This window comes from Nomascus leucogenys, chromosome 4 (genome assembly GCF_006542625.1).
Source record: "Nomascus leucogenys isolate Asia chromosome 4, Asia_NLE_v1, whole genome shotgun sequence".
Taxonomy (NCBI): Eukaryota; Metazoa; Chordata; class Mammalia; order Primates; family Hylobatidae; genus Nomascus; species Nomascus leucogenys.
In genome coordinates, this window is record NC_044384.1 from 91,092,241 (window position 1) to 91,111,719 (window position 19,479).

At 57.1% G+C, this 19,479-nt stretch overlaps 1 protein-coding gene across 5 annotated transcripts in view; it reads left to right on the top strand.

Annotated features, from left to right (window-relative positions):
- OSBPL5 (oxysterol binding protein like 5) overlaps positions 1-18,492 on the top strand; it is a 79,639-nt gene extending 61,147 nt beyond the window's left edge. For all 5 annotated transcript variants that reach the window (XM_030811440.1, XM_030811441.1, XM_030811442.1 and 2 more), the window contains 12 exons: positions 859-940; positions 1,897-1,995; positions 2,464-2,560; positions 3,907-4,005; positions 11,199-11,296; positions 11,698-11,787; positions 11,870-12,006; positions 12,485-12,670; positions 12,979-13,105; positions 14,880-15,018; positions 15,615-15,717; positions 17,251-18,492. In XM_030811440.1, the coding sequence (XP_030667300.1) occupies positions 859-940; positions 1,897-1,995; positions 2,464-2,560; positions 3,907-4,005; positions 11,199-11,296; positions 11,698-11,787; positions 11,870-12,006; positions 12,485-12,670; positions 12,979-13,105; positions 14,880-15,018; positions 15,615-15,717; positions 17,251-17,389 (1,396 nt within the window). In that variant the 3' untranslated portion in view covers positions 17,390-18,492. The remainder of the gene's footprint in view (positions 1-858; positions 941-1,896; positions 1,996-2,463; positions 2,561-3,906; positions 4,006-11,198; positions 11,297-11,697; positions 11,788-11,869; positions 12,007-12,484; positions 12,671-12,978; positions 13,106-14,879; positions 15,019-15,614; positions 15,718-17,250) is intronic.
- The last annotated feature ends 987 nt before the right edge of the window (positions 18,493-19,479 follow it).

The window sequence follows — 19,479 nt, forward strand, 5'->3', positions numbered from 1 at the left end:
AGCCATCATGGTGAGAGGGGGGTTAGTCCCAAGCACTTGCCATGCACCCTCAGCCCTGCACTCTGGAGCTGGATGGGATGGGCTGCAGAGGCAGGAAGGGGGCTGCAGAGGCAGGAAGAGGGCTACAGAGGCAGGAAGGGGGCTGTGCAGGCTGGAAAGGGGCTGCAGAGGCTGGAAGTGGGCTGTGCAGGCTGGAAGTGGGCTGTGCAGGCTGGAAGTGGGCTGTGCAGGCTGGAAGGGGGCTGCAGAGCCGGAAGGGGGCTGCAGAGCTGGAAGAGGGTTGCAGAGGCTGGAAGAGGGCTGCAGAGGCAGGAAGGGGCTGCAGAGGCTGAAAGGGGGCTGCAGAGGGGACTGCAGAGGCTGGAAGGGGGCTGCAGAGGCTGGAAGGGGGCTGCAGAGGCTGGAAGGGGGCTGCAGAGGCTGGAAAGGGGCTGCAGAGGCTGGAAGGGGGGCAGCAGAGCCTGGAAGGGGGTGCACAGGCTGGAAGGGGGCTGCAGAGACTGGAAGGGGGCAACAGAGGCAGGAAGGGGGCTGCAGGCTCAGGAGCCAGGCAGAGGGAGCAGGTGGGAACAAGAGTATGGGCAGGGAGGCTTCCTGGAGACAGGGAAACCCTGGCAGCCCAGGTCAGCAGTGTCCTCTCTGCCCCAGCATGGGAGCAGCCCTGGCACTTTCTGATTAGAAGAACCCACTTCCCTGGAGAAAATTATCCTGCTTGGGGGTGACCAGAGCACTTGGGCCAAGCGGCCTGTTTCCAGCTGAGTGGGTGCGGGTTGGGATGGTAGGAGGGAGGGGTCAGGGAAAGGGAGAGTGGCCCACGGCCCCCGGAGCTGGGGTCAGCGTTCTCCCACCCCATGGCAGGGCTGCGGTGGAGGAGGATGCCTACAGCCGCATGAAGCTGGTGCTGCAGTGGTACCTGTCTGGCTTCTACAAGAAGCCCAAGGTGAGCCCCTGCCAGCCAGGGAAGGTGGGGCTGTGGCCCAGGAGTCTGTCTGCTGAGCCCTTGTCCCTTGACACTTTTCCGAGTCCCTGGGCCACCCCATACCCCACATGGCTTAGAAGGATCCTGGTCACCCCCACAGAGAGCCCAGGTCCTTGGTGATGGGGGACAGGGCCCCACTTCCCACAGTTGGGGCCCTGGATGGCTCAGGCCAGGCCCCCAAGGGTGTTCTCATCCCTCAAGGCCCCAAGCTGGACCCCTTCCCCACCCCCCAAGTAAACAGCCTCAGGCTGTGTTACAGATGGTGCCAAAAGAAAGGGTCTTTAAACCTTAAACCTCAAGGTACCTTTGGTTGGTTTTCATAAATTTTTAGCCATGGAACCCCCTTTTAGAACCCCAAACCCAGGACTCCAATGACAGCAGGGCTGCTCTGGTTGTAGTGAGGGAGAAGGCCCGCAGCTCCCCTGACCCCACCACAGAGCCCTGGGGTTCCATGGGAAGCAAGTTTGAAAACCACGACCCTTGTTCCACTTCTTCATTGTGCAGATGGGGAAACTGAGGCTCAGAGAGGAGAAAGGATGGCCCGAGTCGCACAGCAGGTTTAGGGTGGAGGCAGGACTCCTGACTGCCCAGTGCCTTCCGTGGCTTTCAGCGGGCTGTGTGCAGGTTACACCAAAGGTCCAAGGAGAGTGTGACAAGGTCAGGGTCTCGTGTCCCCTCTCCGAGCTAAGAAGTGGACAGGATTCCCCTGAGGCTGTCCCCCAAGAATGTAAACCACAGGCAAAGCATAGTCCCCACAAAGCAGAAGGGAGGTGTTGTTCCCAGATGCTAGCAGCAAACCAGGCCAGCAGGCAGTGGGTAGCCCACCCACGCTGCCCCTCAGTCCACATCCCTCACCTGCTCTGCACAGCGGGCCCCTTACCCACCTGATTCCTCACACAAGTCTCTGTTGTCTGCAGGGAATCAAGAAGCCGTACAACCCCCTCCTGGGGGAGACCTTCCGCTGCTGCTGGTTCCACCCCCAGACTGACAGCCGCACATTCTACATAGCAGAGCAGGCAAGAGCACCTCCGCTGCACCCGGCCTGGGTGCGGGGCTCTGTGGGGCCGGGGCCCTAGCAGCAGGCAGGGCAAGCGTGACCCCGAGGGCCTGCTTCCAGGGGGCCCCACATCCTGCGCACCAGAAGGGCTGTGGACCCAGCCGCTGCCAACAGGGATTCTTGCAGAGGGTGCAGACACCACCATGACTGTGACAGCAGACAGTGTCTCCCTAGGGAGAGGACAGTGTGTCCCATCTCCCAAGGGGGACTTCTGGGGCAACTCAGGGCTCCCAAGCCCCACAGCTGAGGCCTACCTGCCCTGGGCGTCGTAAGCGCGAGCCAGGAAGGCCCCTACCCGAATCCTGGGACTGGGGGAGGGGATGTGGCGTCAGGGACAGGGAGGGGTTTTTTGGGGGGAAGCTGGGCTCTCGATTCCTGGGATTACCTGTTTCCGGGGCTGTTTACAGAGCCGCCTCCCTGCACACAGGTGTCCCACCACCCACCCGTGTCTGCCTTCCACGTCAGCAACCGAAAGGATGGCTTCTGCATCAGTGGCAGCATCACAGCCAAGTCCAGGTTCTATGGTGAGGGGGTCACCCCGGGCGCTCCCTGGGGCCTCAGGGAAATGCGATGGTGGCGGGGGGTTCCAGGAGCCAGTGGACCAAGATCTCGGTGGGGGCCATGTGCCTGTCCCTCCCAACCCCTCCTAGTCAGAGACCATGTGGTGATCAAGTGCCCAGACCCGGCCATCAGGCAAAGCTGGCCGGCAGCTCCCCTGAGCTGAGAGTGGGCACCTTTGTAGGGACGCTGTGAGGACTGAGAGAGGGCACCTACATGGAAAGGTGTGGACTGGGGCTGAGCAGCCCCAGAACACTGCATGACTATTTGAATTGGCTAAAATGAAATGAAACTTAAGGTTGGGCGCAGTGGCTCATGCCTGTAATCCCAGCACTTTGGGAGGCCGAGGTGGGTGGATCACCTGAGGTCAGGAGTTTGAGACCAGCCTGGCCAACATGGTGAAACCCCGTCTCTACTAAAAATACAAAAATTAGCCGGGCATGGTGGCATGTGCCTGTAATCCCAGCTACTCAGGAGGCTGAGGCAGGGGAATCGCTTGAACCTGGGAGGTGGAGGTTGCAGTGAGCCAAGATGGTGCCACTGTACTCCAGCCTGGGCGACAGGGTGAGACTCTGTCTCAAAGAAAAAAAAAAAAAGAAAAAAATGAAACTGAAACTGCAGTCCTTCTGTTGCCACATCACACAGGCTCAGTGTTGGCCCCGGAGTGGGACAGGCAGGAGGGAAGCTCTGGTCTTCACAGACAGCCCCATTGGACTGCACTGCTCTGGGGCCTGGCAGACTTGGGTGCTCAGAAAGTGTCCGTTTGCATTTTGTCCCATCCTTTGTATCTTTTTCATCAGTTTCATCCATGGGCAGGTGTGCGCCTGTTGCCTCTGTGCGCTCGGCTCTCTGCTGGGTGTGTGGAAGTCTGGGAGGGGGTCCCAGGTGCGACCCTCAGGTTCAGCCCACCTTTTCCACCTCTGTCCTCTCCTTACCAGCAGTGTCTGTGACTCGTGGCCCTGAGAGGGGCGCACCGCCTCCACAGGGATGTTTAAAATCTGGGCAGGGCTCAGTCGAGTTTGAAAAAGTTTGCAGCCTCCACCCTGCGAATCTTCAGTTTTGTGACTGCAATAAACCGCTAACAAGTCAAAGGTGAAATAACTTCTCAGCACAGATGTCCTGTGCACACTGGACAGGGATTTTACAGAATCTGAGGCCCAGAGAGGTTAGGTGACTCACGCAGTCACACCACTGGAGGTGCCAGGAGCATGCTCAGCTGTTGGAAGGAGCTCAGACCCTGTGACTTAGGGGTGGCCTCAGGTGTGAAGGGGCTGTCTACACTCAGTGGTCCTGCTGCCTCTTGTCTCTGCAGGGAACTCGCTGTCGGCGCTGCTGGACGGCAAAGCCACGCTCACCTTCCTGAACCGAGCTGAGAATTACACCCTTACCATGCCCTATGCCCACTGCAAAGGTGAGAGGCTCAGCCACCCACCCCGAGGGCAGAGCCAGGCTCTGTGAGAGCAGCTAGGTGCTAAAACCCTTTGGTTATTTGCTTGAAGGTATATTTACTTTGCCTTCATTTGCCCATGATTTTTTTTTTTTTTTTTGAGATGAATTTTCTCTCTTGTTGCCCAGGCTGGAGTGCAATGGTGCGATCTCGGCTCCAAGTAGCTGGGATTACAGGCATGTGCCACCACGCCTGGCTAATTTTGTATTTTTAGTAGAGACAGGGTTTCACCATGTTGGTCAGGCTGGTCTCGAACTCCCGACCTCAGGTGATCCGCCCACCTCGGCCTCCCAAAGTGCTGGGATTACAGGCATGAGCCACCTCGCCCAGCCTCGCCTATGACTTTTGAAGGTGGGTAATTCCATGTAGATGCTTGTTTTACTGCCCTTTGAATATGTGCATTTTGCTTGCCTTGTGGCTTCCATTGCTGTTGGGGATGATCAGCTGTCAGCATATTTGTTACATAATCTGCTTTTCCCTGTAGCTGCTTTGAAGATATTTTCCTTGCCTTGGTGCCCTGTAGTCTTGCTATAGTGTTTCAAAGTTTGGATTTCTTTTTTATTTTTTCATTAATAGACTTTCTTTTTTACAGTAGTGTTGTGTTTACAGAAAAATTGAGCAGGAAGTACAGAGAGTTCTTGTGTGTCCCCTACACACAGTTTCCCCTGTTATTAACATCTCACACTGAGGCGCTACATTTGGTATCATCGATGAGCCAATACTGATACATTGTTACTGAGTACACAGTTCACCTTCCCTTTCACTCCTGTGTTGCTCATTCTGTGTGTTTTGATAAATACAGAAGGAAATGTATCCACCATTACCATATCTCACAGAATAGTTGCACCACCCTAAAAATCTCTTATGATTAGAAATGAATAGATGGAGCCACATATTTCTCAGTCCCCCCAGGCCCTGGCTTTTTCCAGAATGTCATGTAGTTGGAATCATATGGTGTGGAGCCTTTTCAGATTGCCGTATTTCACTTAGCAATATGCACTTAGAGATTCCTCCACTAGGCATGGTGGCTCATGCCTAGAAATCCCTGCACTTTGGGAGGTAGAGGTGGGGGGATCACTTGAGCCCAAGAGTTCAAGACCAGCCTGGGCAACAGGGCGAAACCCTCTCTCTATAAAAAGTACCAAAAAATTAGCCAGGCATGGTGGTGCACCTGTGGTCCCAGCCTTGGGATGTTGAAGTGGGAGAATAACCTGAGCTCAGGAGGCAGAGGCTTTGGGGAGCCATCATGGCACCAGTACATGCCAGCCTGGGCTGGCGTGAGGCCCCATCTCAAAAAAAAAAAAAAAAAAAAATCCTTGCTGGGCTCAGTGGCTCACATCTGTAATCCCAGCACTTTGGGAGGTCAAGGCGAATGGATCATCTGAGGTCGGGAGTTTAAGACCAGCCTGACCAACATGGAGAAAACCCATCTCTAATAAATATACAAAATTAGCCAGGCGTGGTGGTGCATGCCTGTAATCCCAGCTACTCGGGAGGCTGAGGCAGGAGAATTGCTTGAACCCGGGAGGTGAAGGATGCAGTGAGCTAAGATCATGTCATTGCACTCCAGCCTGGGCAACAAGAGCGAAACTCCATCTCCAAAAAAAAAAAAAAAATCCTTCATGTCTTGTTATGGCTTGATACCTCTGGATTTCTTTTTAATTTTTGCTGATTGAGGGTTTTTGTTTGTTTGAACTCTTTGAACGTGAGGTTTCGTGGCTTTGATGAAGTCTGGAAATTTTTAGCCATTGTTTTTTTAAAGTGCCTCACTCCTGATTTCTCCATTTTTCCTGACACAGAATTTAAACCATCTCCTCCTTTGCTTTGTCTCTTAATGTTTCCATCATATCTCCTATCTCTTTGCATTCTAGATAATTTATTTAGATGTATCTTTAACTCTAATTAACTTGATGTATAACTCATCCACTGAGTTTTCCATTTTGATATATTGTTTCCCAAGAAGTTCTACTTGGTTTCATTTCAAACCTGCCTGGTATTTTTGTTTGTTTGTTTTTGTTTTTGTTTTGAGATGAAGTTGGAGTTTCATTCTTGTTGCCCAGGCTGGAGTGCAATGGCGTGATCTCAGCTCACTGCAACCTCCACCACCTGGGTTCAAGCAATTCTCCTGCCTCAGCCTCCTGAGTAGCTGGGACTACAGGTGCTCGCCACCACGCCCTGCTAAATTTTTGTATTTTTAGTAGAGACAGGGTTTCACCATGTTGGCCAGGTTGGTCTCAAACTCCTGACCTCAGGTGATCCACCTGCCTCGGCCTCCCAGAGTGCTGGGATTACAGGTGTGAGCCACTGCACTCAGCCTTGCCTGTTCTTTTTATACTCGTACGTTGTTCCTTGGTCATGTTTGCTATCCTTTCTTATAAATCTTTGAGCATTATAATAAACACAGTTGTTTTATCATCTCTATCTGGTCATCCTCATATTCTATTTTGTTTGCTGCTGTGTCCTCACTGTCCATAGTGTTGCCCTTGAAGGTGCTCAATAATTTTTCAAAGAATGGCTGTATTTAGTAAAACCTTGGGATTCTAATTTGCTGGGTTTTTGTTTGCTTGTTTTCGTTTTGTTGGTGGAAATTGTTTTGTTGGTGGAAATTGTTTTGTTGGCTCTCACATTTTCTTAGTAGGTTGTTTCTGGGACACAGAGGAAGTATAGATTTGAATCCCAAACTCACCCTACACATTCATGGAGAGTTATGGGGTTTCTTTTTAACCCCTGGAGCACAGGCCCAATACAAATGATTCCTTGACTCACCCTCTGGGATGAACGGCCTTTCTGCAACTATTCCTTTTGTTGAGGGTGTAGCCATGTGAGAGTGCCTGCTTAGTGAAAATGTCTCAGAAAAAATCTCTCCTGGTTACTCTGACCCAAGGACCTGTCTGCCACTTCCCACGGGAACCTCAGAAACCAAGATCTCAGATCAACAAATGCCCCTCTTTCTCTTCCCCTCTTTCCTCTCCTCCTCCTCCCATCTTCCCCTTCTTTCCTCTCCTCCTCCTATCTTCCCCCTCTTTCCTCTTCTCCTTCTCCCATCTTCCCCCTTTCCTCTCCTCCTCCCGTCTTCCCCCTCTTTCCTCTCCTCCTCCTCCCATCTTCCCCCTCTTTCCTCTCCTCCTCCGTCTTCCCTCTTTCCTCTTCTCCTCCTCCCATCTTCCCCCTCTTTCCTCTCCTCCTCCCATCTTCCCCATCTTTCCTCTCCTCCTCCCGTCTTCCCCTTCTTTCCTCTCCTCCTCCTCCCATCTTCCCCCTTTCCTCTTCTCCTTCTCCCGTATTCCCCCTCTTTCCTCTCCTCCTCCCGTCTTCCCCCTCTTTCCTCTCCTCCTCCCATCTTCCCCCTCTTTCCTCTCCTCCTTCTCCCATCTTCCCCCTCTTTCCTCTCCTCCTCCTCCCATCTTCCCCCTTTCCTCTTCTCCTTCTCCCATCTTCCCCCTCTTTCCTCTCCTCCTCCCTCTTCCCCCTCTTTCCTCTCCTCCTCCCATCTTCCCCCTCTTTCCTCTCCTCCTCCTGTCTTCCCCCTCTTTCCTCTCCTCCTCCTCCCATCTTCCCCCTCTTTCCTCTCCTCCTCCCATCTTCCCCCTCTTTCCTCTCCTCCTCCCATCTTCCCCCTCTTTCCTCTCCTCCTTCTCCCATCTTCCCCCTCTTTCCTCTCCTCCTCCCATCTTCCCCCTCTTTCCCTCTCCTCCTCCCGTCTTCCCCCTTTCCTCTCCTCCTCCCATCTTCCCCCTCTTTCCTCTCCTCCTCCCATCTTCCCCCTCTTTCCTCTCCTCCTCCCATCTTCCCCCTCTTTCCTCTCCTCCTTCTCCCATCTTCCCCCTCTTTCCTCTCCTCCTTCTCCTGTCTTCCCCCCTCTTTCCTCTCCTCCTCCCATCTTCCCCCTCTTTCCTCTCCTCCTCCCATCTTCCCCCTCTTTCCTCTTCTCCTTCTCCCGTCTTCCCCCTCTTTCCTCTCCTCCTCCCATCTTCCCCCTCTTTCCTCTCCTCCTCCCATCTTCCCCCTCTTTCCTCTTCTCCTTCTCCCGTATTCCCCCTCTTTCCTCTCCTCCTCCCTCTTCCCCCTCTTTCCTCTCCTCCTCCCATCTTCCCCCTCTTTCCTCTTCTCCTTCTCCCGTATTCCCCCTTTCCTCTCCTCCTCCCATCTTCTCCCTCTTTCCTCTCCTCCTCCCATCTTCCCCCTCTTTCCTCTCCTCCTCCCATCTTCCCCCTTTCCTCTCCTCCTCCCATCTTCCCCCTTTCCTCTCCTCCTCCCATCTTCCCCCTCTTTCCTCTTCTCCTTCTCCTCTTCCCCCTCTTTCCTCTCTCCTCCTTCTTCCCCCTCTTTCCTCTTCTCCTTCTCTCGTCTCCCCCCTCTTTCCTCTTCTCGTCCTCCCATCTTCCCCTTCTTTCCTTTCCTCCTCCTCCCATCTTCCCCTTCTTTCCTCTCCTCCTCCTCCCATCTTCCCCCTTTCCTCTCCTCCTCCTCCCATCTTCCCCCTCTTTCCTCTCCTCCTCCTCCCATCTTCCCCCTCTTTCCTCTCCTCCTCCTCCCATCTTCCCCCTCTTTCCTCTCCTCCTCCTCCCATCTTCCCCCTCTTTCCTCTTCTCCTTCTCCCATCTTCCCCCTCTTTCCTCTCCTCCTCCCGTCTTCTCCCTCTTTATTTTTCTTGCGGGGGAATTCCCATATTTTCTTGCATGCTCATTGACTCATCCATGCTTCATATATTTTTTTCAACTTTTTATTATGGCAAAGTTCAAACATATATAAAAGTACAGTACACCCCATGTACCCACAGCATAGCAAGCCACCCACCTTCATGCTCTCCCTTGAATTAATTGGAAGTAAATCCCAAATATCATGTCATGTCATTTGTGTATTTTATTTTATTTTATATCACTAAAGATAAGGATTTCCCTTCTTTCTTTCTTTCTTTCTTTTTTTTGACAGAGTCTTGCTGTGTCGCCCAGGCTAGAGTGCAATGGTGCAATCTCCGCTCACTGCAACCTCTGCCTCCTGGGTTCAAACGATTCTCCTGCCTCAGCCTCCCGAGTAGCTAGCATTACAGGCATGCGCCGCCACCACACCTAGCTAATTTTTGTATTTTTAGTAGAGATGGGGTTTCACCATGTTGGCCAGGCTGGTCACAAACTCCTGACCTCAAGTGATCAGCCTACCTCGGCCTCCCAAAGTGCTGGGATTGCAGGTGTGAGCCCCCACGCTTGGCCAGGATTTCCCTTCTTAACCATAGCCACAATAATATCATCAGACCAAACATAAACAAACAAACTCTTTGTTGTCATCAAGTCTACAGTCTAGGTTCAGAGCCCCAGCTGCCACGTGCCTGTGTCTTGATCCCCCACACACGTGACAGCTGGCCGTTTGGCTAGCTCTCTGCATCAGGCCATGCTCTGTGCATGGCTGCCCTGTGTTTACGTCTCCTTGATGTCCCTCCCTCCTGTTTTTCCCTTGCAGTGTATTAGTCATTTCCGCCTAGTCCCCTCCAGCATGGATTTTCCTGGCAGCATTCCTCTGCCCTGGGGATTTCCTATAAACCACCAATTGATTTGATCTCTAGATGCCTGATCACGTTCAGCACAATTTTTTTTCAACACGACGCTTAATCGGGGGTTTTGTGTCTTTCCACAGCAGGGTGCACAGGGCCTGTTGTTCTTTGTGACATTAGCGGACATTGATTCTCAACGCCTGGATCCGTTCATGTATCAGGCATTGCTGGATGGTGACGTTCCATCCGCTTTTGCTTCATCACCGGAAGGCTTCTCGAAAGAGAAACTTCCCCTTGTCTACTACGCAGTTACCCAGCAGGATTGGTTTGTTTTAGGATAAATCCCAGGTTTTTTATCTTTTCAAAATAATGATTTGTTTCCCCTGCTGTCTTCCAAAGGTGATTGGCGAAGGTCATTATTGCCACGTATTATTTGATAGGAACGTATCTGGTGATTTCAGAACCTTTCAGTTGTTAACTTTATTGATACTGAAATTGCCCCATCTTTGGCCAATGGGGGCCATAGTTGGCTCTGGGGCCCCCCTGCACACCCCAGTAGCTCTGCTGGCATCCTTCCTTCTGCCGGGACCACGTGTGCACCTAGGACATTTCCTACATTACACCTGAAATCGACCATTTCTCCAGGGAGCTCCAGGTTCCTTTCACTAGGAAATAATATTTAGTGATCACAGTCTGGAGGTCAGATCTGCTTTGTTTTTCTTTCTTTCTTTTTTTTTTTTTTTTTTTGAGACAGAGTCTTACTCTGTTGCCCAGGCTAGAGTGCAGTGGTGTGATCTCGGCTCACTGCAACCTCCGCCTCCTGGGCCTTCTTCCTCTCCGTGGAGCCTGGAGACCCCCCCAGAGCTGCACAGAGATGCCCCTTTGTCTTTCCAGGCCGCATAGCTTTCCATCGTGCTCGTGGGCCTGGGTGCACTCACGCAGCCCCCTCTGGAGGGATTTGGGGATGTTTTAAGCCTTTGTTGCCACAAGTAGCTTGTTGTTTCTTTTCTTCTTTTTTAAGAGACATATTTTGCCACACATTTCTAAGTGGTTTTTAGAGTGCAAATGTTTGGGTTTTGATGGCAGTGGTGGTGGTGCTTCTTTAATTAGATTAACTCCTCCATATGCCAGACATGGACGAGTTGTTCTTTCCTTCATTAACTGAAAAAACAAAACAAAAAAAGATGTTTTTTTTTTAAACATACGGGATGCCATCATGGGTGCTGGTGTCCGCTGTGTTCTGGGTGCTATCCTGGGACGCAGCGGTGAGCGAGAAGATGGCTGCCCTCAGGAGCCCAACGCCGGAGCGGGAACTGCAGAGTCAAGTGAAGCATGATGCATGTCTCACAGGGCTGGTGGCCTCCCGGGAGCCTGGAACAGGAGGCGACACCTGGCATGAGCAAAGGCCCTGGCGAGGACAGAGCCCCCTTAGTTGGGGAGATGGCCGCTGAGGGACCAGGCGTGCCTCCCAGGCTCCACGCCTCCAGGGCTCCGCACCCCCACCAGCCTCTCCCTGTGGGGTTCTGCTCCCGGCGCCTCCTGTCCTTCTCACCCTCCCAGGGACTGACATAGGCCTCCCAGGGATCGGTGCTGCCGGGTCGGGACTCAGCAGGGCCTGGGGCTCAGCAGGGCTGGGGCCGCCTGGACCCTGACACTGGCTGCATTTCAGGAATCCTGTATGGCACAATGACCATGGAGCTGGGTGGGAAGGTCACCATCGAGTGCGCGAAGAACAACTTCCAGGCCGAGCTGGAATTCAAACTCAAGGTAGCGCTGGCTGTAGCCTGGGGGAGAAGAGGCCAGGGAAGGAACGAGGCCTTGGGGATCCCCCTCACACTCTCCCCAGGCCCCAAGGAAGGTTCCCCAAGGCAGTGCACATGAGGGGAGCAGCTCTTGACATCCCGGAACACAGACAGGGCCCAGAGAGGAGAGGCTGCTGCCTGCAGCCACACAGCAGAGCCAGCCTAGGCCCTGTCTCTGTGGCAGGGACACTGCATCCTTGTGCGGAGGTGTGGGGGTCCCGAAGGCCTCGGTGGCGAGTGTTGGGTCCATCCCTCCTGGGCTCCCAGGCACCCCAAGAGAATAATTGTTCCATGCCCCCATGAGGATGTGATTCTGAAGGCCCCAGCCCCCGATCACTGGGCTCTGTTCTGGGTGTCGCCCTGCAGCCTTTCTTCGGGGGTAGTACCAGCATCAACCAGATCTCGGGAAAGATCACGTCGGGAGAGGAAGTCCTGGCGAGCCTCAGTGGCCACTGGGTAAGGGGCCGTCCCTCAGGGCAGGCACGGCCGGGCAGTCATCGCCAGGCCAGCCTCTGACCCCGCTGGCCATCTGGGGCAGGACAGGGACGTGTTTATCAAGGAGGAAGGGAGTGGAAGCACTGAGCTTTTCTGGACCCCGAGCGGGGAGGTCCGCAGGCAGAGGCTGAGACAGCACACAGTGCCGCTGGAGGAGCAGACGGAGCTGGAGTCCGAGAGGTGAGGCCTGTCAGCGCCCAGGGACCCTGCTGACCACAGCCTGACATGGCTGGGCAGGCAGGTCAGCAGGACTACAGTGCTGTGAGCATGGCCCCAGGATGTCCCTGGCAGGGAGGGCAGGCCTGGTGCACCCCTGGTGGCAGATCACGTGTCCTGGAAAGGACAGATGGAAGGAGAGGGTGTGGCCTGGAGAGGAGCAGGCTCCCCTGTCCTCTCACTGCATCACTGCCAGCGGGTGACCAACAGGTGCACAGGGAGGTAGGTCCCTGCAGGTGGGAGATGGGAGCTCAGTGTTGGAAAAACCCATCTCATGGACAAAAGAAAAGCTCCCTTCAAAGTAGTGAGCTCCCTATCATTGGAGGCAATCAAGCAGAGGTTGCCCTGTGCCTTCATTCTGGTGCCAAGGGGCCCTGATTCCCAGCTGCCTAGGGGTCAGGCTGCCCGGGCCACTGGCTCAGGGTGGGTGGCTGGCCCACAGGCTCTGGCAGCACGTCACCAGGGCCATCAGCAAGGGCGACCAGCACAGGGCCACACAGGAGAAGTTTGCGCTGGAGGAGGCACAGCGGCGGCGGGCCCGCGAGCGGCAGGAGAGCCTCATGCCCTGGAAGCCACAGCTGTTCCACCTGAACCCCATCACCCAGGAGTGGCACTACCGATACGAGGAGTGAGTGCCGGCAAAGCCCTGGGGGCCACAGGGTGGGGCTGGGCCTAGCAGACGGGCTGAGAAGGGCCCAGGGGCTCCTGGCTTCCCTCTCACCTTCAGCCTGTCCCCTGGAGGAGTCAGTGGGGGAGGGTCAGATAGTGACACCCCCCACCATCAGTGCTTACTGCAGGCCCTGCCCATGGGGTGTGAGCAGTGGTCATTCTCCTGGAGGTCTCTGGCCACGGTTGCGGGGCTAAAGGCTGGGCCAGGACAGCCTCCTCACCTGAGGGCCACCACCTATGCTGATGGACGCCCTCTGGACCCTCCAGCCACAGGCCCTGGGACCCCCTGAAGGACATCGCCCAGTATGAGCAAGACGGGATCTTGCGGACCCTGCAGCAGGAGGCCGTGGCCCGCCAGACCACCTTCCTGGGCAGCCCAGGGCCCAGGCACAAGGTCAGCACCCCACAGGCCCCACCCAAGGCTGGTCTTAGCTGCACGTGTGGCCACCACCACCCCTTGCTCCTCACCTCGCTCCTCCCTTCCCCTCACTCTGTTAAGTCTTAGCCCTTTCCTCCCAGTGGACCTGGGACACAAGCTTAGGCCCTCACGCCGTCATCCCCCAGCCCCCTCGTCCCCTTTCCTTCTCTGCCCAGCACGGGACTCAGGAAACCGGGATTTGCAGGATGCTCAGTTCTAGGGGCACCTTGGCGTGTGGGACCCTGTGTCTACTGTCTCTGTCCACTGCCCCCAAAGTCTCCCTCTGCCAAGTTAGCAGCCACATTATCCCGTTCCACTGATCAGAAAACAGAAGGTCAGGGCAGCCCAGGGCCCTTCCCAGGTAGGAGGAGGAGGAGCCAGCACTTGCACAGATCTTGTGTCTGGAAAGGGGAAGCAGGACAGCAGGGAGGCTCCCGGGAGGAACCTGAGGAAGCTGCCTTGGGTGTGTCTTGGTGCCATGCCTTGGACGGCCACCAGGTGGCGCCAAACCCACACGCCCCCGTTCCAGGTGTGCTGAGCTGCACCGCACCAGCCATGCACCTACTGCGTGCAGACCCTGCAGGGCGCGGCCAGTGCTCACCCGCAGCGGGCAGGATGGGGGCGTGTTCCCCAGCTGATGCCGTCTAGGCCAGACTCAAATGAGAGGCCATGCTTGCCTGATGGCCCTAACTTCCCCAGCAAGCGGGGGGCGGCGATATCTCCTTGGCTGCATGTCCCATGCTCTGCCTGCCAAGGGACTAGGGAAGAAGCCTCAGGAAGGCAGACAAATGCACCCCCTCTGTCTGCAGCACAGTTTCCATCCCCCCGGGTTCAAGCCAGACTGCTAGCTCCCGCCTTCCCTTGGCCCCAGCCCCTCCCAGTCCCACTCCTCAGCCTGTCCCCACCGATCTCCAGCAGATGTCCACCCCCAGTGCCCTCTGCAGCCTCCCACCTCTCAGCCCCTGCAGTCAGCCTGGGCCCCGCCATGCCTCAAAAACCATCCCATGGAGTACCTTGTGGCCAAACCCACCTGCCCCACCTCTGACCCCACCTGTCCTGGCTCTGACCCCACCTGCTCCATCGCTGACCACACCTAGTGCGGAGCGTCCCTGGCACCTCTCTGGCCCCGAAGGCCTGTTGTTACGTGGTGGTCCCACAGCCAGGTTCTGCTCTTTCCCCACCCCTGAGCATCGGTTCCTGTCCTGGGTTCCTTGTGAGCTCATGTAAGGGCTGAATGGATGAGCCCTGCCTGCACTCCTGGGGTCGTGAGCAGCTGGCTGAGTCTGGGGGTTCCCCCCTGGAGATGCCCCTTGACATGGGGAACCCTAGCCATCTGGGGTTCCTATGGAACCGCCAGCTCCCACAGTGGCCTCGGCTTTCATCTGTCCTCGTGGCTCAGGGGTCAGAACCACCCTCCGCCCCCCATGCCATCACCTCTGCATTTATTGGATGCAACCCTGTGGTGAGCACAGGGCAGGCGTGTCTGCACCGCCTTGCAGGCCCTTGCTCACTGTGAGGGGTCAGCAGCTCTGTCTCACCCACAAGGAAACAGGCCGAAAGGGACCGTGGCTACTCCAGGCCATGCCAGGGCTGAGAAAGACCCCTCCAGCCAGCTCCACAGCCCAGCAGCTGCCCTCCCTGCTGGCTGCTGCCTCTAGCACTGTCCTGGCATGAGCATGCCACCATGTCCCTGGGGCCTGGGCAGGGGGCGTGGGTGGCTTTCAGCTGCAGCAGCTCCATTTCCCTGCAGAGGTCTAGCCCAGACCAGCAACTTCGCAAGGCCAGCGACCAGCCCTCCGGCCACAGCCAGGCCACGGAGAGCAGCGGATCCACGCCTGAGTCCTGCCCAGAGCTCTCAGACGAGGAGCAGGATGGTGACTTTGTCCCTGGTGAGCCCCCTTGGGCCCAGCCCCAAGGCCTCTGTCGGGTGGGCGCCTCAGATGCTGACCTGGCTGGAGGGGAGGCCAGAGACGCACCTGCCCAGATGTAGGGCAGCCTCCCAGCAAAAGCTCCTCTGCTGCCCTTAGGGGCCCCTCAGCAGGCTCTGCCCTCTCAGAGTCTGGGAGGCAGCCCAAGGGCTGACGGGGGGAAGGTGGGGGCAGGGAAGAAAGGGAGTGGGCCCAGGCCAGGGGCTTCCCAGTGGCCGGAAGGGCAGGTCCAGTGGCATCCTGCCCCAGCCCTCTGCTCCTTTCCTGTCACCAGGAGCTGTGTCTCCCCGACTTTGTCCCTGTGTCTGTAATGGATGGTCCTTGCCTTGGCCACTTCTGCCTCCCAGGCCTGTTAGTGGCTGGTCCAGCCTGGGGGTTCCCTCCAGAAACATCCTCAGCACCCCTCCCTCATCTCCGTGTCTCCAGCTTGGCCCTGCAGGTTTCCCACGAGGTGGGGTGGAGGCCCGAGCTGGATATGACCCTGTGATCCACATGCCAGCCCCAGCTCATCCTCACTTCTCCCTTCCCCTCCTGTGTCTCCCTCGGGGCCATCCCAGGCAGTGAGAGCCCATGCCCTCGGTGCAGGAAGGAGGCGCGGCGGCTGCAGGCCCTGCACGAGGCCATCCTCTCCATCCGAGAGGCCCAGCAAGAGCTGCACAGGTGGGCCACACTCAGGGTGTCCATCTGGACTCTGGGTCGGAGAGACCTGGTAGAGCTAGGGCGGGAGGTGGGCAGGCCAGGAGGCCGAGGCCGGGGTTGTCATTGGAGCTGGAACCCACAAGACCTGCAGGGTGATGAAAGGAAGACAACCGCTGAGGGCAGGAGAGAGGGTGTGGGAGTGGCAGGTGGTGCGGGATGATCAACCAGCCAAGTTGGCCATGCCTGGCAGATACTGAGCCGGAGATGTCCTGAAGCCTAGAGGAAGGTGCCAGCCCAGCATGGCCTGGCGTAGCCCCAGGAGAGACCCTGAGTTGTGCAGAGCAAGGTGGCAGTCTGGGCTCACTGTAGTGGCCCCCCACCTGTGTACAGTGGCTTCTCAGGAATGGCTGGGGAAGGAGCAAATGGGAGTGGCCGAGAGCTGGCAGGTGCAGGCCACCAGGGCCACTTGGCCCCTTCCTGTCAGCAGATCCCACCGATGGGGAGCAGAGCACAGGGTCCATCTTGGGTCCAAGGCTTCTGGCTCTGAGCCAGGCTGAGGGTCTCACTGGCTGTGGGACCTTAGCTGTCACACCTCAGCCTCCCCTCTGTAAAGTGGGCTTGATAGCAGTACCCCAGGGTGCTCACTCTGTAAAGTGGGCTTGATAGCAGTACCCCAGGGTGAAATGCAGCCAGGGCACAGGCCCGGGCTCTGTAAGGCTCAAGAGCCTTGGAGAACTGTCATTGTCCCTGCGTGAGCATTTCCAGAAGGTGCTCCCTGGTGAGGCTGTGTGGGCAGAGAAGCAGGGAGGCCTGGCTCCCCAGAAGCAGGTCAGCTGTCAGGCAGGTGGCCAGAACTCAGCCAGAAGCTTCTGCAGCAAACTGGATACCGCGTCAGAGGCCAGGTCCTCCATGGCAAAGTACTCCAGCTCAGGGCCAGGCCTCCACAGCAGAGGATTGCCGGCAAGGGGCTCGGACAGCAGTGTCTACTCCCTCACAGTCCCGGAGGGTGGAGTCCGAGATCTCGGTGCCGCAGGGCTGGTTTATCCCGAGACCTCTCTCCTGCCTGGCAGACGCCACCTTCTCACTGTGTTGTGTCTTCATCTCCTCTTCATATAAGGACACCAGTCCTATGGGACCAGGGCCCACCCTAATGGTCTCAATTTAAAGAAATACCTCTTTAAGAACCCCATCTCCAAATACAGTCTTATCTGAGGTGGAAGGGGTTAGGACTCCAACATATGAAGGTGGCAGAGGCATGACTCAGCCATAACCACAGGGGTGGGAGGGAGGATGTAAAAGGCTGACTCCCCGGTCCCTGACCCTCCTCTGCCCTGGATGTGCCCAGGGAATCCCAGTATAGCCATGGTGCTGTGGGGCCCTCCCACTAACAAGCTTTCCAGCCCACCCACTCTGATGTCCCTGGAGGGCCATCCCGTCTCCACCTCGGCCCTGTGTCCAGCACCTGGTCAAGCACCCAGGGCACCGTCCTGGCCTGTGCGAGGGGGACTTGCTGGCATTCGCGCAGCCCCCACGACCTGTCCCCTGTCCTTGCAGGCACCTCTCGGCCATGCTGAGCTCCACGGCACGGGCAGCACAGGCACCGACCCCAGGCCTCCTGCAGAGCCCCCGATCCTGGTTCCTGCTCTGCGTGTTCCTGGCGTGTCAGCTGTTCATTAACCACATCCTCAAATAGGAGCCCTGGGGGCAGAGCTCCTGGCCAGCCCCGAGCCCTCCCTCCCAGGCACCCAGCACTTTAAGCCTGCTCCATGGAGGCAGAGAGGCCCGGCAAGCACAGCCACTGTGACGGGGAGTCCAGGCGCAGGAGGGACCCGGGGCCACAAGGGCGCTGCGGGCCCAGGTGTGCTGGGCCCCTCTCGGGAGCACTGGCCTCTCTGCAGGGCCTTCCGCCCAGCGCCGGCCTTAATGCTAAAGCCAAATGCAGCTTCTGCTGTGCGACACACTCCTAGCCATCTTGCCGTGTTACCCCCTGTCCAGCCTCCACTTGCCATGAGGGATGGATGGATTTAGGGTGGGAGGGCCTGCCTGGGCCCTGGACAGTCACACCCCAGCAGCAGTGAGTGGGCAGGTTTGGAGGGGCAGCCAGTGAGCCCCGAGTGGCCCAGGAGTCCACCCCCACACGGATGCATAGGCCTGCCTTCTGGAGACCCTGTCCACATTGCCGGGGCCACCCTGGTGGGGCCACTGGTGGGTGCGAGGGACAGGTTAGGGCTGCTCTGTGGGGGGGGCATTTTGGTTTTTTATTCCACCATGTGCTGTTTGGATGGGAGCCCCACAGAGGCAGGTCCTGGAACCACCCCACCCCCACACCTGGACGCTCGCTCTGGTGGGGGCACACACAGGTGGAGGTGGTTGTGGGTGCAGGTATATGCAGGGGTGTGGGGGGCGCAGGGGTGTGGCTTAGCTGGCCCCGCACCCGGGCCAAGGAGGCTCAAGTTCGCCACTTTACTCAGACCGATGCACAGTCTTCCCATTTTACACTTTTTTAATAAACATAATTGCAATATTTTAGGTGGGCTGCAAACTGCAGTCAGCCTTCACGTCTGGCCTCAGTCCCCGTGTCAGCGTCGCTCTGCGTGTGCGTGTGCGTGTGTGTGAGCCTCTACACATATATATACATACAGAGCCTTAAACTATGTCGTGGCGGTGCCATCTGAGCTGTAGCGGATGGTTTTGTTTCCAGTTTTTGTACCCATGTCCTTGTCTCCCCTCCTCCCCCATCTGGGGATGTGTCTGTGCTCCACACCTTTAAATAAACAGACACATATGTGCTCTTTTCTTGCGGGACTTCTGGAAACGAGAAGAGGGCTTCCCAGGAAGACTCAAGGCCAGCGTGGAGCCGTGTGGGACTGGGTGGAGGGGCCCGGGAGGGAGGAGGGGCCCAGAAGGGAGGAGGGTGCAGAGTTCACAGAACCATGGGCAGCCGGCCCGCCCTGTGGAGCAAATGCTGGGAGGCTGGGGTCCCATCACCACCCAATGAGCCAGTAGGGGGACACAGAGTGACACTGCCCACAGGAGCTCCAGGCACCTCAGAGGCTGCTTGGGGGCATTGGTACAGCCCCTGAGGCCAATGCTGCCAGTCACTGAAGGGGACCCCCAGGATGGACCACCTGACCTGCTGCCCTTGCTTCGGTTCCACTGTGGCCACCACCCCTGGTACTCAGACACCAAGGCCAGTGAGTGGGCCTGCCCAGGGTGCCCCTGAAGGAGGGGTGGGGGCACCTGACCACAGGCCTCAAGTGACAGCAGAGGGAGACTGCAGCCCACCTCTCACAGCAACCAGAGGACAAGGGTGATGGAGGGCAGCCAGGCAGCGCCCAGGAGAGGGGGACGCAAGGGGCCTCGGGTCACCACCTCCCTCTGCAACCTCCCCATCTCGACCCCCAAGGCCCCAGGAGACGAGGGGCTGTGGCTGGGGTGGAGGGAGAGGCAGGGGGTCCTGCCCTCCAGCTCCTCTGAGGAGCCTATGTCCGCCTCAGACAGCCAGGACTCCCAAGACCCCCCTGAACAACCTGGAGGATGGGGCGGGAGGCCTTGCCTGGCTCCAGTGCCCCTATGTGGAGGCCACACGCCATGGGGCAAACATGAGCTCATGGGGCAAACATGAGCTCATGGGGCAAACATGACAAGCCATGGGGGTGATGGCCTTCTGCATCTTGATGCTGGGGCAGACACCCTGCCCGGGACCCCTATCTTGCCTCCTGCACCCCAGGCCCATGCGGAGCAAACGTGCTCAGCCAGATGCCCTGCCCAGATGTCCTGCCC